This window comes from Anopheles maculipalpis, chromosome 3RL (genome assembly GCF_943734695.1).
Source record: "Anopheles maculipalpis chromosome 3RL, idAnoMacuDA_375_x, whole genome shotgun sequence".
In the NCBI taxonomy this organism is placed as follows: domain Eukaryota; kingdom Metazoa; phylum Arthropoda; class Insecta; order Diptera; family Culicidae; genus Anopheles; species Anopheles maculipalpis.
In genome coordinates, this window is record NC_064872.1 from 75,400,309 (window position 1) to 75,419,571 (window position 19,263).

The 19,263-nt window shown below is 43.0% G+C and overlaps 5 protein-coding genes and 1 pseudogene across 7 annotated transcripts in view; 2 read left to right on the forward strand and 4 right to left on the reverse strand.

Annotated features, from left to right (window-relative positions):
* The window catches only part of LOC126562130 (leucine-rich repeat-containing protein 15-like), a 487,244-nt gene that overhangs the window by 234,172 nt on the left and 233,809 nt on the right, over positions 1 to 19,263 (forward strand). The window lies entirely within an intron of this gene.
* LOC126562089 (uncharacterized) lies at positions 911 to 5,533 on the forward strand. Of its 2 annotated transcripts, XM_050218505.1 has the most exons (8): positions 911 to 1,160; positions 2,562 to 2,839; positions 2,927 to 3,255; positions 3,336 to 3,461; positions 3,546 to 3,661; positions 3,901 to 3,951; positions 4,798 to 5,145; positions 5,402 to 5,533. In XM_050218505.1, the coding sequence occupies exons 1-8, from the start codon at positions 1,007 to 1,009 to the stop codon at positions 5,515 to 5,517; spliced, it is 1,518 nt and encodes a 505-aa protein (XP_050074462.1). In that variant the 5' UTR covers positions 911 to 1,006; the 3' UTR covers positions 5,518 to 5,533. The 2 variants fall into 2 exon arrangements, with proteins under 2 accessions (XP_050074462.1, XP_050074463.1); XM_050218506.1 differs by lacking the exon at positions 3,901 to 3,951.
* LOC126563628 (spermine oxidase-like) lies at positions 9,014 to 10,752 on the reverse strand. The gene is made up of 4 exons (XM_050220273.1): positions 10,563 to 10,752; positions 10,269 to 10,490; positions 9,975 to 10,194; positions 9,014 to 9,889 (listed from the first exon to the last, which is right to left on the reverse strand). Exons 1-4 carry the CDS (start codon positions 10,742 to 10,744, stop codon positions 9,014 to 9,016), a joined length of 1,500 nt encoding a protein of 499 aa, XP_050076230.1. The 5' UTR covers positions 10,745 to 10,752.
* LOC126560987 (peroxisomal N(1)-acetyl-spermine/spermidine oxidase-like) lies at positions 11,259 to 12,930 on the reverse strand. Its single transcript, XM_050216937.1, has 3 exons — positions 12,214 to 12,930; positions 11,584 to 12,155; positions 11,259 to 11,499 (listed from the first exon to the last, which is right to left on the reverse strand). Exons 1-3 carry the CDS (start codon positions 12,928 to 12,930, stop codon positions 11,265 to 11,267), a joined length of 1,524 nt encoding a protein of 507 aa, XP_050072894.1. The 3' UTR covers positions 11,259 to 11,264.
* LOC126562133 (spermine oxidase-like) lies at positions 13,921 to 15,573 on the reverse strand (annotated as a pseudogene).
* On the reverse strand, positions 16,902 to 19,188 carry LOC126560988 (dynactin subunit 6). The gene is made up of 2 exons (XM_050216938.1): positions 19,149 to 19,188; positions 16,902 to 17,503 (listed from the first exon to the last, which is right to left on the reverse strand). The coding sequence occupies exons 1-2, from the start codon at positions 19,186 to 19,188 to the stop codon at positions 16,902 to 16,904; spliced, it is 642 nt and encodes a 213-aa protein (XP_050072895.1).

Here is a 19,263-nt window from a genome sequence, read left to right on the forward strand (position 1 = left end):
TCCTTCAGTCAATCGACCTAGCCGCATACGCTTTACTGTAGACGGATCGCGCGGGTAGGCTTTGTAGATGCTGCATTTTGCCGCGTTCGAAATAGACAACTCGTTGTCAGTGCTGACAGTTCTGAAGTAGCGATTGGTTGTGGCTTTGTTGTTTCTGGGCACCCGTGCGTCGTCTCCGATGCCCATCCCCTTCTGCGCTGCTGTTCTGCTGCCCGTAAGTTGCTTTTTTGACAGCAAAATAACACAACGAGCGATTCGGAAAAGGTTTTTCTTGAGCGAACATATATTGCCCCGCGTTCTACGACGGGGATCTATTCCGTTTCGGTCCGTTTTGGAGGGAGTAGAAGCAAAAGTGTGGGGATCTGCGAGACGCGAAAATGTTGTTGTCGGTGGTTGATGTGGCAGCAACCGGCGGTGGTCAGTGAAATCGTGTCAGGAAACGGGTGGCTACATGAAACACGGTTATCGTAGCCTAGGCATCATCGGGTGGTGGTTGTGAACTCGGAACAGACGAAACACGGTGGTTGGTTTCATTTTTTTTCTCCTGCCACACACAGCTATCTCTTCTTGTGTACGTACGTACGTGCACACAGTACACACGCTTGTGTACGCGCAACAGTGCAGCAGGAAGTTTGTGAAGAAACTATATCGAACTGAAAACACTGAGTGACTTAGCCGTGGCCGGATTAAACCTGTGCGGCTGGAAAGATTGGGGATTCGGAACCTGTGAACCTGCACAGCTACTAGGAGTGCAACACCGTCGACGTCGCATCACCTGCTGGAACAAAAAATACCGATTTAGAAGACCATACGTGACACAGCACCCCGTGCCGTAGACAACGCGGGGTGAGCAATTAGTCGGACAAAAAGAAGCAGCAGCGGGCCGTGTAGTGAAAGGGCGCCCTAGCCATCTTCCCGTTGACACCCCCAGGAACCCCCAAACGGCCTCAAAATTGAGGAAATCGAGGAAATCGTGGAGACAGAGGTTATCCTCTCTCCAGATGAGATGCACCATGAGGAATTCGAAATCACGATGGTACCCATGGAATCGACAACCGTGCTGACGTCCACCGGCGGCACAGGCAACCTGAAGCGAGATGTGCGGGACATGGTGCGAGAAGCCAACTTTCAGACTAAGTTGCTGATGCAGGAAAACGAAGGTACGTACGTCTTATATATGTGGAACGCGAGACCCGCGAGCGTATCTGTGGAAAAAGGAGTTGTTTTTAGCGGACTGGTGACATAGTCTTTTGACAGAGTGGAAATTGCTTTGGATTTATGTATCTTCCGCTGTTCTATTCGTAAACAAGAGAACTATCAAATTGTGTTGCATAATTTTCAACGTCAAAAGATGTGTGTAAATGTGTGAAACACGGGAAGGAGAAAGAAGGTTCTTTATTCGTCGCGGGAGGCGAGACTAATGTCAGGCATATTTTTATGCTTCAGGATGAGCCCTGGATAACCGCGTGTCGATGATTGTGGAAGTTTTTTTCCGTAAAATAATGCGATTTCTTGCAGTTTATAAACAAATAGCAACGAAATAGATAAAAAGAACAGAGAATATCGATAAATTTTCTCCTTGCACACCGATGGATGGTGGTGACTTGTGTCAGGGTGACATTTCTGATAAATCCAATATGGCGGTCGGTGGCGGCGAAATAAATGCCACAATGAAAAGCAAGCCTTCGGTCTCGGGGGTTGTGTTTTGAGCCGTTTTTGATGAATTGAATGGAAGAATGCAACATTGCGCATTGAATGCTTTAGGCAGAACTGAATCGTGCTAATGATTTTCGAATAATGTACTGCCCCTAAAAGCACAAGCAGAAGTATTGTAATTCATTGAATGTTGAAATACATAAAATGCGGTACTGTAGCTATGCGTGTTGTTTATTTATAACACGCAACTGTACATGACAATTGCTGCCTGTGTGTGCGTGTGTAACATTAAATTCTATGTTGTGTGATGCTACACATAAGCCTATTTAAATTTCATCGTATGGGAAAGGACTGTAGCTAATCGTCAGTTTTTCATAAATTAAATGGTAATCATCCAAACAAAATGTAATTAAAAGAAACCTCTCAAAGGAACATTTGTATGTTTGCTAATTTATGTTTTCAATGCAAGCACACACTCACACCACAATACTTTGGTGGGGGGCTGACAGAGTAGGCAACAACAAACTGTGTTGGAACAAAAATGCTCAATAGGAAATTGTTCTTGATTGACACAAGCCGTGTCGCCGATTGTTGCGATTGGGAGGTGGGTTACAAACATGCATTAGTGTTGGTGTTTCCAAATATCACCTCGGTGCCTGCTGTTTGTCAATTTGACATATTTTGTCAGCTGTAAATGAAAGTTTTTATTGCGGCTTTCAATTTCATGTTTATGTTTTGGTTTGTTACGTTATGCGCGCGTATTTCGATATTTTGTATACTGCACAGAGTCCAAAATTTCATTTTGTCCAGTTTTTAATTTTTCCGATTTTGATTATGTCTCGTGCTAGTAGTATGAAAGCTTATCATTTAAATAACTTCCTTTCCTTTCACACCTTTCCATACAGCCCAAGACTACCATTTCCAGCATGCCTCGAGCGCGGACGATACGGAGGGTTCGGACCAAGAGCACACGATGGGCGACATAACGTACAAGAGTGAAATGGACGGAAACGATACAATGAACTCCAGCAACCAAAGCTCTAGCCGAAAACGTCGCGGCAATCTTCCAAAGCAGTCGGTAAAAATACTGAAACGATGGCTGTACGAACATCGCTTCAATGCGTATCCGACCGATGCGGAGAAGCTAACGTTATCGCAGGAAGCCAACCTGACCGTTTTGCAGGTAAGAGGTGTTGGGTTTCATGAGTAGTAGTAATCTTAATGTTATTCCCTTTAACCTCTCTCTCTTGTTCGTGCATTCCGCCGATAGGTCTGTAACTGGTTCATCAATGCTCGGAGGCGTATACTGCCGGAAATGATACGTCGCGATGGGCATGATCCAATGCACTATACCATTTCGCGGAGGGGCAAGAAGATGAGCGGTCAGCTGATGGGACATGATGGACAGAATCCGCTCACGATGAGCCCCGCATCGGAGGTGATTGTCGGTGCGACGGAGGAAATCATCGAGGAGGAGGAGGTGATCGAGGACGGTGTACCGCAGATTATCACTAGCCACGGCCAGCAGTACGTGCAAACACCGTCCGGTTTGGTGAAGGTGGAGGAAGATGTAGACTTTGAAGATCACATCATCTATCGGTAAGTGGGATTGTGGAATGTCTTTCGCGAGCCGCGTAGATAAAAGAAATCAACGATTTAAAAAAAAATCCTTATTGTAGTTCGGACGACAGTAACATCGAGTATGAGTACGCGCAAAGTGAAGAAGAGATGGCAGTCACGGAGCAGGGCGATTGGGACGGCATGATTCGCTACGCGAACGAGAAGGATGAAGATATTCCCGAAGAGTAAGTATAGCTTTTACTAGCCAGGTGGCGGCTATTAAGCTACTTATTATAAATTATGTTTACCGAAACACGCTTTCGTTTCAGAATTACGGAAGAAGAAGTCATCGCATCGGATAGTGGAGAGAATGAATTTTTTACCACGACGTCACACACAAATCTCGCTAATATACCCCTACAGCAGACTACGACTCATGTTACAGGTGAGTGAAACACAAATAAAAAACAACATACACATACACACACATGCTTTGAGAAGTAGGTTTAAAATGGGCGAGCATTTGGTACAGTGAACGATTTTTCGAAAAGTGTGTTAAAAGAGACACAAACGAAAGATTAATTGAGACATTACTTTCCATATCTGTATTCTTTTTAAATATGAATCGATTTTCGATGGCATCAATTGATCATGGTGATGATGATGATTCCAACAAAGGAGCAGCTCGCCCAACTGTAACGACAACTGCTGCTAAAATAATTACAACTACACCAGGTACTATTACTACTTTGTTTCTTTTAGTTTTAGTCGCCCTTTTTTTTGCGACACCTGCATCAACGTGTGTGTGAGCCAAGAAAAACTAAAAGATAAACAAATATTACGGCTGCTTTTGCATGTGCACCACTAACTTTACAGTCGTTGCCGTTTTGATCCTAAGTCAGGAAATTTTGTCTTGGAGGCATGAATGTTCAGCCATCAAATATTAATACATAGAAATCAAATTTCTTTGGTTTGCCTTTTTTTAAGCATGGTATGGTATATAATTAAAAATTTTCTGAGATGGTATATAATTTTTAAAAAAATAAAGGAGTTGTTACCATTCGTGCTTGAAATTAAGCATGTCCATGTCATGTCATTTAAGATTGATTGAAAAAAATCACCCTTTTAGTTACATAAATAGTATGTTTGTACATAATAACCTTGTGGTGCTAAGCAATAAGGTCTGGCCGTCCTACATGAATAAAACAAAACTTTGTGGTGCTTTAATTTTCTTCAATAATCTTTTAAATTTGTCCTGTTTATCTTCAGAGTCCAAAATAGTTGCTTAAAGCACAAAACTTTATTACTTAGAGCCAAAAATTGATTGAAAATTAATGCCAAACGGACTAAACTTGAGTACTGTCGAAAATTCTGAGGCACAATGTAGCGGCAGCGACTGTATCTTACTAATGTTTTATACTTTGACAATGAGCTATTTTATTTACTTTTTGATTCGTTTAAAAATTCATGCTTATTGCTTAAATTTTTCCTTATTCATATTTAATCTCATATTTGTGTGTTATTCTTTGAGGCATTATCTTAATCGTGTTGCTCTTTTCTCTTCAATCTTTCTCACCCAAGTACCAGGAGGCATGCAGCGAGTGATCATCGGTCAATCGAATGCCGGCTCGCTCGGTAATGTTATCAGCACTACACAGGGCGGTACCACCACGCTTGGTACGCTGAAGCTGGGTGGCAATCTGACAGCCGTCCCACTGCAAACGGCCTTTAAAGCCGGCCCGAAGAAGCTGACCGTCGTGACGAGCTCCGGCAAAACGACAACCGTGACCGCGACACCGTTGAGTGAATCGAACGCCAAGACGATAACGGCCACCTTGCTGCCGAGCGGAAACAATGCGAACAACAACAACAACAACAACAACTCCCAGAACACTAATCCACACACGACGACGGCGGTAAAGGTAAAAGGTAAGTTGCTGCTGTGGGGAAGATAGGGCGACAGAGAGCCAAACCAAAAAAAAGAAGCAAAATGCGAACGCGCAGCAAATGAGGAGAATGGGCCGCGAAAAAAAAACGAAAAATACCGCAAGCAGATAAAGCTATACCCTGTTAGTACATAACCCGGGAATACCACCCGGTTTTTGTTCACCGTGTTCGTCATGCTTTTTATTTGTTTTTAATGTGTTTTCTTTTTGGTCCTTTTTTCTTCCTTCACTCGTTGTAGGTGTGATCCGAGACGATAAGGATCAGTTCAAGTGTTTATACTTGCTGGTAGAAACTGCTGTTGCCGTGCGCCAGCGGGAAAAGGAACAGGACGATGTACACGTACTGGGCAACTAAGAGTCCGGGTGAAAAAATGAAAACTGCTGTCATCGCCCCCGCATTTTGTGGTTTTTTGTCAAGTCTGGAAGTAAAGCAGTAATGTGGTAAACACTCACACGCAAAAACAACTATTTCATTCTATTCCTGGGACTCACGGTGTGTTTATTGGAAAAACCAACCCTTCACGGACGAGGGATGGTGTTGTTGGTTGTATATATGGAATATTTTTCTTCTGGTGGTCCCGGCGCGTGATTTTGAAATGAAAAAGTTTAAGCAAGCATTCATTTTTAATACTGGTAGGGAAAGTAGGGACAAATACAGTGTTTACCCACCCATTGGACAGGCATTAGAGTAGCTTGAACAATGCCGAAATCCAGATGCACAATATCAAGTCGTCGTTCAAGTCGGCAAATGTTTGCACTATTCTAATGCCTGTTTTATGGGCTGATAAACCCTGTAAGAGAATGCAATTTAGTTTGTACAGCGCATACTACACATACGGGGACGAAATGTACCTTGTTGAACGGCGATGGTAACAGTCAGTAGCCGAGAAATAGGAGAGCGGTCTTTAATATAATGTTAGTATATGTTTTTTTTAATATGTTAGACGCCGATACACACATTCAGTTGTACACAAAAAACACACATACACGCGCTGTATCGAGTATAAGATGACCGATGTAAAACAAAACATTATTCAACACGCCAACACAAAAACGCCAACAAATAAGGCGCTCGAGAACATAGGCAACATCTTTAAAACTCATACACACACAAGGAAAGAGAATTTAACTAGGAAAGTAAAAGGGAAGGACTAAATACAAAGTTCAGCAGAAGAGGTTAGGTGTGTGTGTGTGTGTTATCATCCTATTACAGATGTTTTATTACAGGCTTTATTCGATGAATTTCCTTTCCGATACTCACATAAGGAATGAGTGATGGTGTGATGTGGTTAAGATTATATTTTTGAAAACAGTTCATCCTAAATTTGGTGTAGTAACAGCTAACCAAAACAGCGGACGAAAGGAAATTCATCGGATGGGCAAACTGTACTACTCAAGAGTGTCCCCATGGTTTAAACATTGCAGCATACACATTCGAATTATACAGCAGCAGTAAGTAATAGACTTGTTTAGGCTATGTGTGATCTTGAATTGTGCATTGTTTTAATCATACGGACGCTTGTTCTACTGACCCCGTAAACACACACGCACACATACAAGGCTAGGCTAGGCTTTGAATTAGTAAAGACGATCGCACATATGGCGATTATAGGGAGATGGAAGCATTCTTTAACGTTACATTGACAATGTATTGATAATTCGCAAAACCCTCCTTAATTAATGGTGGACCAAGCAAGGCCAGAATCCCAGTTTTTTTTGCTGCTCGGAATATGGTGCATCATGTTCGCCATTTGTGTAAACGTCTTTCGATTGCTGCAAAATCAAGCTTGAAACAAACGAACGCGATAAAAAAACCTTTCTCACAAAACGCTGGATTTCGTTTTTTGTATGCCAGTTTGTTTTATTAAAACGGATTTTCTTTTTTTTTCTATTTCAATCCCTCTTGTCAACTCTGTTCTTCCCATTTTCATTCATTGTGACAAAAGCTCATAGGGTAAAAAGTGGGTTTAAGTTTTTTTTGTACAAAGATCATAAATGTAGGAATAATGTTTTGCTTTACCCACCCCACCGTACATACGTTTACTAGTTTGGCTATTACCTCTTGGGGTTTCGGTCGGAAGAAGATTGTTTTACTATTTTACTGATGCTAGAAAAGTAAAACGTTATGCTGTGAGTGAGCTGAATGAATGACGCTGCTATGGCACACATATTCTAAGCAATGTGCTGTTTCGATCGCTTGTGTATGTATCTTTCAGCTCTTGCAGCTTAAAGTTTTCTTTCTGTTTCATTCGCGTTAAAGTTTTATTTTCATAGTTCAAATATCGTGCACACGATGGTCTCACAAATATTATGGCTTTAAGAGTGCTGCAGCAGAAGTACTTTGAACATTATGCACGCCATTTGAATGGCATCAACTTCAGTTTACATGGAAAAAATATACGTAAAACAAATCTATTTCAACAACAGGTCATGTAGGCTGTTTTTTGGGGGGTGTTGTGTACAGGAAAGATAATGGATTTTTTTTTTTTGTAATTTAAGCTTTATCACACCTTCTCCTCCAAGGTTGTGTGCGTGTGTTTTGATTTGTCTATTTAGTTTAATTTTTATTTATACCTTGCACCTACGCGTGTATGGAACTCTCTAGCCGGTAAATGAAACAGCGTTTAGTGCAATCTTCTTCCCAAAAATGAATCCATTCTTTAATATTTTCATTTTCTACTAACAATTTAATGGTGCAGTTGCATTAGTAGTAGTATTAGAAATTATTTCTTTTAATAAATTTAATTTCCTCTCTTTTTCATTAAATCAATTTATTTTTCCACGTTTACTGCTCCCTCTTGTGTATTGTGCAAAAGAGTAAAATGTGGAAAACACCCATCTCCCCTTAAAGTGGTTAGATTTTCAGGATAGGGATTAAGGGAAGAAAGGAAAAGATAGCGAGATTAAGCTAGATGTAGAAGAAGCGAATTATTGGCCAAAAAAAACAAATACACATAAAGAGTCACGTTCTGTCGAAATCATGCAAAACACATGCCTGTCTGGCAAGCCTAGAAAGGAGGTGGTAGCAACCAAAAAATGCAAAACACAACACAAAAAAACGACGACGGCTCGACGAAGAACGAAATATGGTACAATTTGGTTAAAAGAAAAAAAAGATTAGGCTTAGAGGTGCATGCACAGGATGCGTTGAAAGAGAAAAGAAAATGTAAGTAAGGGAAGAAATGATTATTATTATTATTATGCCAGAGACAGTGTTTCGATCGAACTTAGTAAGAGAAGAAAAATAGACTCTCAGTACAGAGCGTAAGAAGGAGGATCGATACGTTTTATAAATAGCTGTGTAAAGAATAACTCCTTGCATAATTGAAAATCCTTTTAAGTTTTCCCGATCATCATCCCCTCATAGAATTGTTCTTCCTTCGCCCATCCCATAACGGGAGTGTTTTAGCAGAATTCTACTATCTAGCTGTGTGTAAAGGTCAATCGATGAGCCAAGCACACAGCCACACGCTGCTCGTCGTTTCCTTATCCTTTTACCTTCCTTAACATCAGACGGTTTTAGGATATAAGCCATCTTTTCGTCTTCATTTGTACGGAAACAAAGAAAGTTCTAAGAGTAAAGGTAGATACAGCTCAAAATCCACACATACACAGATGCAAATACACTCGAGATAAGTTTTGTGAAGGAGAAAAAATGGACAAAAAGCATCAAATTCACTGCGTGCGTGTACAATGAGATTTGCATCGTAGTTGAACGACAGGTTGAACTGTGCACCAGCAACCGGAATCGATCATTTGAATTAAAAAAAAAGAAAATGTCTTCAATAAAACTTTAAAAAACAAACCGTACACGTTTAAAGTAGACACTCCGGAGAAAACTTTCGCAAAGGCTAAAGCTTCCCTAATAAAGGTGCCGCTTTGCTGTTGGAACTCGTGCGATATAGATCGATTAAACGATCCGCTTCACGCCAACCACTAGCAACCGCACCCTGAACAGTGGAGTAGAACTGTGGATGGGATGCTTCACCGGCAAACTGTACCACGGGTATTGGGCGATTCTGCGATCCGACGCTTCCCAACAATGGTTCCGCCAGTTCGGCTGCCGTTGCTCGCATCGCATCCGATTTCATCGAACGACTACTGTACGATCCCCGAAAGTGTGGATTACTGTACCAACGGCTGCGCGAGAACCAACGAGGCGAGCTCGGCACGGGGAAATGAGGCAAGAATTTATGCAACAAATACATCAACCCATCGATGACCGCTTGCTCCGGTAGGGCTTCCATTGTGCGTGCATCTCGGCCGTAAATCCACGCCACCAGCAGCTTTTCCGTACGATCCGGCACAAAGAAAGCACACACGCTCTCCAACCATTGGCGGCCATCGCGGCGCAACTGTTCGAGATCGTTCGGTTCCCACAGCAAACCGAATCCGTGCCAGCTGTTGTCCTGTGGCCAGAAGGGTTGCTCAAACTCCAGGAACATTTTATCGATCGTACCGATGTAGAGACCTTCAATGGCGTTCCGCTTTGGATCGGGCAGTGGTGGATCGAACCATGCGGTGTGCATGTCCTGCAGTACACCGAGCGATACGGTGAGTATGAGATGAGTGGCAGCGAAGGTGACACCGTTCGTGCAGGTGACAAGAACCCGATCAGTGGGATTTTCCAAGCTCCATTTAATTGAGCTAACGACATGATTGAACTTTGTGTACTCTTCTATCGGTATAGGTTGGGCGCCGTTCTTCTTCTGCTCCGGAAGTTTTCGCTGTGTAGAAGAAGGGGAACGGAGGATTAAACGGAAACGGATTACAAGCATGCAACAATTGAGACCGAGAGTATGATTTTTCTACCATGAGCAAATCGAGCAGCGTGTGAAATCCACGATTTTTCCAATTTATCAAAAACTCGTCCTGATTGTCTTCAAACTCCAGCAAACCAGCTCCGGACACTTCGTGCAGTGTGTCTGTTGCGTTGTAAGTGTTGTGATACTTGACAAAGAACTGATACAGCTGGTAACAGGTGCGCTGATCGATTCCGGCAAACTTCCCCTCGCGAACAGCGTCATAAAATCTGACCAGGGATGGACAGAAACGTTGCAGATTTTACTTTAAATTCATAAGAATATAGGGAAAGAATCTTCTTACACCTGGTCGTAGTAGGCGCCTAGCGATCCTGAGAATGATTGCAAAGAGGCTACATCCTCCAGCAAGGTGTAGATGGTATCGATCACCTGATCGGATGCAGCCTTTGGTACAAGTTCGCCATTAGATTTGTAGTATAAATCATTCTCCTTATGTTGCTCAATCTCAACTAGCCCGTACTCAGACGCCATATCGTAGATAAAATTATTGTCCTTTCCATGAACCCTGAAGAAAGAGGCGATAAATATGAATGACGTTAAGCCATTTTATTACGATCTCTCGAAGTAATTTAACTACCATTGAGCGCCATAGTCCAGCACGTTTTGACCACGCCGCACCGAATGTATCCGGCCACCGATGCGGTTTTCCGCTTCCAGGATCGTCAGATTTTTGAATCCTCGCTCAAGCAGCCGAGTGGCAGCGGCAATGCCAGCTCCACCGGCACCCACAATCAACACACGCGGCACGAATTGGTCCATCGAAACGAAGGCAGCTACACGACGTTACTGTGGTTGTAATATCACTAATGAATTGTGGGACCAAGCGACGACTCAGCTGGTTTTCAGCTGCGATAATGAAGGGTGATGGATATGGGCGTATCATTTTCGTGATAAGATTGGGCAAAATGTGCTCCAAACGCATAGGGCGAATAAACTGTAGCGATTTCTTCGCTTCGTTACCTTGGCAACAAAAAATATGCGAAAGGAAATATCACATCTGGTATACTGTTGCCGACACCTGTCAAGAAGCACCTGCTGTTGCTGTTGTTGAGAAGGTCAAGGTCAAACTTCGAACAAGAGGACTGTCAAACCCAATTTCCCGCCAAAACAATCCGACCAATTTGAATGGTCCGGAAAGGTGAATAGAAATTACTACAGAGGAAGATTTGTATGCTTGAATTAATATATTATACAATTGAATTGTGTTCTCCTTTTCCATCCCATTCTGCTGCATCAAACCGGATAATCGAACCACCACGATCGGTAAGTCAAAGCCTGCTCAGCTGTAGTAGCGGATCAATCGATTAGCCTCACGGAATCCACTGTCAATCGCACCATGGACGGTGGAATAGTGTATCGGGTTCGTGGCTTCACCGGCAAACAGTAGGACGGGCTCGTTGGCCGCATTCCGGACAGGTGCTCCAAGGGACCGTGCACCCGTATTCATGTTCTCCGTGGTGATCGAACGACTCGAGTAGGAACCACGGTACAGACGATCCGATGACCATTTGGATCTGTGAGGAATGGTTGGCATTCATATTCCGGTAAGTGTTCCGAAGCTGTAAACCCTATACTAGAATATCGAAACTAAAACTCACCTTAGAAGACCCTGAATATTTCCGAACTTAAGATTTCGACCAAATATTTTCAGCAAATACAGAATGCCCTCCCTGATCGGTGCATCCCGCAAATACTCGGCCCGCCGTCCTTCGGCCCCATTCATCCAGGCCATCAGTACATTCGGTTGGTTGTCGATTCGGAAGAAGGTTGATACCGCTTCGGCCCAAGCGTAAGGCGATTGACGCAATGCATTCAAGTCTGATTTGTACCACAGCAAATGGACGGTGTTGGGGAAATCTTCCGGTATGGGTGCATCGAACAGTACGAATATTTTGTTAACCGTACCAAAGTACAGCCCAGTGATCGCATCCTGGTTGAGGGTGGGAAGGGCCGGTGTAAACATGGTACGGTAATTCTCCTTCAGTACACCCAACGAAACAGTTACGATGACATGGTCTGCTTCGTAGACGGTACCATCCTCTGCTTTGACGATCACATCACCATCGGACGAGCCCTTCCACTGGATGTTGGAGACGAATTTCCCGTACGTGATGAGTTTGCTGTAAGGTACCGGTGTGAGCGAGCTGTTTGTTGTGCCCGGTTGATTGCCCTGCAGCGAATGACCGAATGAGTGTGTGATACCATCATCGAAGGACACAAAAGCTTACCGAAACAATGTCCAAAATCGCGGAAAATCCTTTCTTTCCATTCCATGCGATATCCTGATTGCCGGCCGGTTCCACATAGCTATCAGTCTCGCTCGCTGCCACCTCAAACCACGTATCGTAAGCGGTATAGCCACGCTCGTAGTTGTGATAGTACACCAGAAACTGTTCCGCCAGCTCACGGTTAATATCCTTAAACGCTGGAGTAGCCAACTTTTGCCAGTACTGCTGCGTAAAGTAGTCTCCCAAGCTTCCACCGAATGAATCACGCCCCTCCGATTCAATAATGCCTTCCGCCATTGTTTGCAATCGGTCCGCCACTGATTCCGGTACACTGACACCACTCGAACGGATTAGCACAGCATCCTCGTCCGCAATGATGGAAGACTTGAGCAGTCCCGGATACACCGAAGCTAACTGATACACAACATTGCCCTGCTCGCCATGGCACCATTGAGCACCGAGCTCCACAATACCACTACCGAACGGTGTCGTCCGAATACGGCCGCCGAAACGTTGTGACGCTTCCAGTATGGTAATGTTCTTCAACCCTTTCTGGTACAGACGACTAGCAGCGGCAATGCCGGCAGCACCGGCACCAACAATAATTATACGAGGACTCGGTGCTGACTTGGATTCTCCATGGACCGTGGTGATGTACGTCGATAGCACAGCCAGACAGGTGAGTAATCCTATCAGTGAAGTAGTACACCTCGTCATACTGTATTGCGATTTCGTTGCCCGCACACACACAGTACACTGTTTGACTCGTGGCGCGTGTTACGACAAACACGCGTATGATCTTCTGTTAAAGTTGGTGATCCATATTTAAACGTTTTTAGCGACTGTTTGCAAACAATGGTCAGTTGTTGTACTTGGAAGAGAGAGAGAAAAAAAAGGAAAGATGTTTGTTTGCTCAAAACTCAAACGCGCATTCAACAAGAAACACACACCCACTTCTTGTACCGAGACGTTATCGTATGCTCCTTGTACAGCAGATCCGTTTTTGGCCATGGGTTTAGATCAGTGTGCAATGTAGCTATTGTAGTGCTTACGTACGTCACCATTGAATAAATGGCTCCAGCATGGTTACACAGTCTATAAATGCAGTCCTTTCATGCGTGACTGATAGCAAACATGGGGACTTTTTCTTTCCTGAGGTGATCTGATCATTTGCTCAGTGCTAGGTAGGCCTCCCGGTCCTATTGGATGCGTTGGTACAGATACCACCATGTGCTAAATAATCGAGCCTCCGTTTGGGAATGAAATGATTTATCTGGGAATTTGAGACTAGGTATGTTAGTGCCTTGCGTCTCTGTGGAGAGATGGGTACAATAAGGGCCACCCTCATCTCATTACAATGCGACACTTTACGGAAAGGAAGTTTCATCCAATAACTAAAATCACATACAGCAATATCATTAACATTTTTTCCTTCTATCCTAGAGAACATCCACAAGTTAGTCTAATAATTGGTATAGATATCGGAGCGTGGAACTATTTCCAACTCCAATCCTCGTTTGTGTCCTGGATTTATGTATTTTTATTAAGTAAGCTTTGAAGAATATATAAGAGCTTCTGAGATAGGTCAACTTTCGGAAATCGAATCGTTTCAAATACACATTATCTTGTTGGTGTCAACAAAAGGCATATATTTTATGACTTTCTACCCGAACCTCATCAAATCCAAACCTCGTGAAAGCTCCTCGATGCTCACTGGTACAGATCAAACAAACGATCGGCTTCACGATATCCGCTCTCGATCGCGCCATGAACCGTGGAAAACCGATACCGGTTAGTAGCTTCCCCGGCAAACAGTACCACCGGTTTCTTAGTGCTAGAACTTATCAACGGCGTGGCAAGATATTGAGCACCGGTGCTTAATTGTTCTGTCCTCATCGAACGGCTGGAATAAGATCCACGGAATAGACGATTCGATGACCACTTAGATCTTGAAAAAGGATACAAGGAATACTGAACATTATTGTCCGTGTCCGTTTACGTCTGCTCCACCGTCACGTACCTTCGCACATCTACCACATTACCGAAGTTTATGCTTTTAGCAAAGATGTCCAACAGATGCAGTAGACCTTCCTGGATGTCTTCATCCGACAAGTGTTCTGCTTGACGTCCCTCAACCCCATTCAGCCAGGCCGCCAGTACGTTCGGATGATGATCAATACGGAAGAAGGTGGACACTGCTTCCGTCCAGTTGTGTACAGAGCTCCGGATCGCTTGCAGGTCAGATTCGAACCAAAGTAGCGAAAGCGTGTTGGGAACTTCTGGTGGAATTGGTTGATCAAATAGAAGATATATTTTGTTCACCGTTCCGAAGTATATTCCACTGATTGCCCGTAGATTTACGGCAGGTAGTGAAGGTGTGAACATAGCACGATGGTTTTCTTTTAGTACACCGAGTGAAACTGTTACCACTACGTGATCCGCTTCGTACTCAGAACCATCTTCGGTGCGAACGTGTACTACGTGCTGATGCTGATCGGATGTTGCATCCCATTCAATGTTTGTTACAAATTTGTTTAACTCGATGAGTTGTTCCAAGGGCACCGGTATGCGGGTTTTGTCCGTCGTTCCAGGATAATTGCCCTAGATGAAAAGTTGTTGGAGGAGATAGTGAAATTAAACCTCCTTTTTTGAGGGGATAGAGGGAGGGAACTATTGTGTGTAAGCTTACCGATACAATATCGAGGATGATAGAATAACCTTTCTTGCTGTTCCAAGCGAGCACCGGGTTCCCTTCCGATTCTTGGTAACTGTCCGTTTCGTTTGCAGCTACCTCGAACCACGAATCGTACGCCGAGTATCCTCGCTCGTAGTTGTGATAGTACGCCAGGAACTGTTCCGCTAGCTCACGACTTACATCACCGAACTTTGCGACATCGGTTTCCAATCGTTTCCAGTACGTTTCGGCAAAGAACTCACCCAAACTACCTGCGTAAGACTTGCGCGCCTCGGATTGGACAATTTCCTCCGCCAAAAGGGACAACTTGTACACGCTGCTGTCCGGCACATGAGCACCATTAGAAAGCACCAATGCAGCAACGCCATCGGCCACGATGGACGATTTAAGCATGTCTGGATAGTCTTTAACCATTTCGTACACTATGTTGTCTACCTGTCCGTGGCGAAGGGAACGGTATTAATACGTCCCCCGATTCGGTCCGATGCTTCCAGTATGGTGACATTTTTTAGACCTCGCTGATAGAGACGGCTTGCGGTAGCTATACCGGCCGCACCGGCACCGATTACGATTATTCGTGGATTGGTGGTCGTCGCTCCGTTAACTGAGCTAATGGTGATGAAGGTCACCAGCATTAGCCAGCCAAAAACGAGATGATACTTCATGTTTCACTCGATTTGCGACTTCTGGTCGCAATAATGTTTATTTCGGATGCTTTATTAGTAGACTAATTTTAGCACAAAACTTTTTTAACTAATGTCTCCGAACATACCCAACTCATCAAGCACAGAGCGGGGATTAAATTGAAACCGAACGTGAACTGCGAAAGGATCAGCTCCCCGTTCGCGTTCTACTGATCGCGCTGATTAAAATGATTTCATTCTGTTCGACTAGAATGGGCGGTTCGTGAACTTGAATTATCAGCTATTTGCAGGGTTTTTTGTGGTTAGATTAACGGTTCAAGAAATATACGGGTTCCAGTAGAGAATCGGTCAGGTTTACTATACTAGGCACATCGATCTTATAAGAAAAACGATTTAAATACCTTTTCTAGGGTTTATTTATTTATTTATTTATTCGTGCAATAAATTTAGCAAACCGTCTAAGTTCTTTCTTCAATTTTCATTGGGAGAATTATAAATATTTTTTCATTGGGAAAATAATAAATAAAACTCCTAGCTCAAACGAGGCCCAGCGGCGCTCGTCTTCACTCGACAGGACCGGGGTTTAAATTCCAATCCTGACTGTTCCCCCGTAGTGTGGACTCATCTAGCTAAGTGGTATCATCAAGCCTAGTAAGCCATTCGATGGCCTGCGTGACCTAGTAGTAGCGAAGATAGGGAAGAGAGCTCAAACGAGCACGTGTCACGCGATTATTTTTCTTTTAACAACCAGATGCATCTTTGACTTAATTTACGATCATTTTAATCGCTACAATCAATAATTTCATGTTTAAGGAAACGAAGCAGATTTTTTAAAACTATATTAAGCATTATTCATTCTTTTTTCTTAAAAATTCATTATTAAAAACTAAATTTACGATAGTCAAGGATATTGCCTAGTTAGTTTCCTCGGCAGCAGATGATGCTGTTTCTGGGAACCTAGCAGGACTGTCAAACTTTTTTTATGTCAGGATCCATTTTACAATCTTGCATTAAGAAGCAGATTAATAATAGGGCTTGTGTATATCTCTGTTTATACCAGGAAAGATAAATTACCTAATATTTCTGCACAGCTGCAATTCCAACAAATTTATCAAAACAAAAAACTTTCGATTACAAGCAATTGCGTTTATTGCATTCTTGAACGCCACTTTCAATTCGCTGCGATACGGTTAAACATATTGATCAATCTATATTCAATAAGTAAATTAAATTAACAAATGAAGCAAAATCGCTAAATGGAACGGAATAGTTATGAAAAAGTTACAAACTAACTGTGCGCACCACTTGGTCTCCGTACGCAATATCCCTTTCCTTAATAATACCCCATTTCAAACCTGTGCCCTTGCCTTCTTTGGATCATAATTAGCCTTCCTGAGATGGTGATAGTTAGGCAGTATCTTTCGCAGATAGTCCAGCTGTATCATCTGCGTCTTCTGCTTGTCCATCGCTTCCCGCTGCATACACTGACCCTCGTACACGATCGTTTTATCTGCCAGCGTTTGTTTACCCACCAGCCGACAGCCGGCACCAATAACACACCCATTCCCTATGGTCACATCGGCCGACACGTAGCTCTTGCACTCAAAAACATTCCGTTCGCCGATGGAAAGCGCTTCCACCGTACAGCCCACCTCGAACACGTTGTCCGGCCCGATAACGAGTGGTTTGGCGGTTCCTTCCTCCGTCAGCTGGCCATAGTCCGGATGGTCTTTCGGCAGGCGGTAGCGTAACGTGGCATACTCTTCGACGATACAGTTTTCACCCAGCACGATCGGTCCCGATTCGGCAATGATGTTCGAACATGGGTGGATGACACAGCCGGAACTGATTGTGATGTCACCCTGCAGATTGTTGTCCTCGCACACTATAGACCGGGGCAAGATTTTGAAGCTAGAATATGGAGAAGCGTACGATGGATGTTTAAGACAGTCTTAGGAAATCCTTTTAATATAATTACTTACTCATTTCGGGAGATATTCATTGTACTTTCTTTCAGTTCGATCTGTTCAGCAGCCTTTGCGTAAAAGAAAACAATAAATAAACGTTTGTTGTCAGTCGGATTCGAAACTGTCACAATCAGCTGTCAAGCGCTAGTGCAGGGTTTTTCAGTAAGTTTTTTTATTTGCTTTCTGCCGTATAACGTTATGAGAATTATTTTATTCGGGATAGTGCTTTCCTTGCGGGATAGTGCGAGACAGAGATAGAAAGTGTGTGAGATAAGGTAGAGGTGAGGGGGGGGGGGGGGGGGCGTGAGATGTTAATGAAGATGAAAACGCTTGTAAAGATCAATTAAAATGAGGTTATTTTGTTTTAACACACCAAGAAAACAAAACCATTGCAAGCATATCCAACTAAAACCAGAGATAAAGAGAGTAGTAAAGAAAGGTATATTTTTAAACAAATAGTTTATTGTAACAATGTTTCTTTTTCCCCCCCAATATTCCTGTACACCAGTCTCCAGTTTTTGCGCCAGTTGCGTGTGGCGTCGCTTTCATTTTGCTTGTATTGTACAACTTTCACATATTTTTGTCACACCACTACGGTCCATTATTCCGTGCGTCTGATTAACGCGTAATGATGTTTTCTTGTTTTGATTCGTTCACACAGTCGAGGAGCAGAATATTGAGCAGAACGTGTTCCTCCATCATTCTGGCGGACGATTCTTTTCTCTTCCTTTGCTTAAGCATTAGTTTCATATACAGGTGCGCACCGATTGCATGAAACAAAAGCACATTTGGCATTATAGTGATGGCGCATTTTGGCAAAACTTAAGTAAGCTAGCACGCGCACACATTCCGTCTCCTGCAAACATGCAATAATAATAATAACTCTATTTGCTCTCCCATTCGTAGTAGTGGATCGTCCTGTTTAACGACGTTGCAGAATATTCAATCTTTATAATTCGCGATTAATGCTATTCGACCACGTGTGGCACTAGTTTTTTTCTTTTTCCCTTTTTTAATCTTAAGTTCTGTGGCACTTTTGAGTTCTATTTCACATTCAAATCGGCACGAACATCTACTGTTCTGTTGTTGGGTTTGTATTTTGTTTGTAAGTGTGTTAGCGGATTTTGTGAACTATTGTGTTGTTTATAAGTACGTCGTTCTTTGCCTTTCCACAATTCCAAACTTAAATTCCATTTCTTATCAAATAAAGCAACATTCTGTGATGTGTTCGTTATCTAGCTGTGATGTTCTTTTGTCCTTCTTTCGGACATTGAAACAGTCCTTGCTAATTATTAATTCTACCGCAACCTAATCAAAAAAGCTAACTCCAAGTCGGATTTTCGGAAGGAATGATTTTGTTATTTTTTTGTTTGTTTGTTTTTGAGCGACGATTTAGCAGATTCGGTTAATGTCTCAAATTGGAAGCAATAGCTGTCGAAATAAATTCTTACAAAATAATATTCACCCCTTTACAACAATGTATATCGCGCTATAGGCCAAAGAAATGGTCCTCGGAACGTGTCCCAAGGTGTCCTTTTATACAATCAATTCCACAAAATTTACATTTCGCACATCTGGTTCTGTTTGGCCATCGATCGCCGCATACTATGATGCTTTAATATACTCTACCCAGCACGTTGTTGAGCTTGGCTGCTAACCATTCTACCATAGCAACCGTTCCGTTCCGGTAACAGCGTATTCGATTAAGCTGATCGTTTCGATAGCTATCTCTTTTATAGCTTTA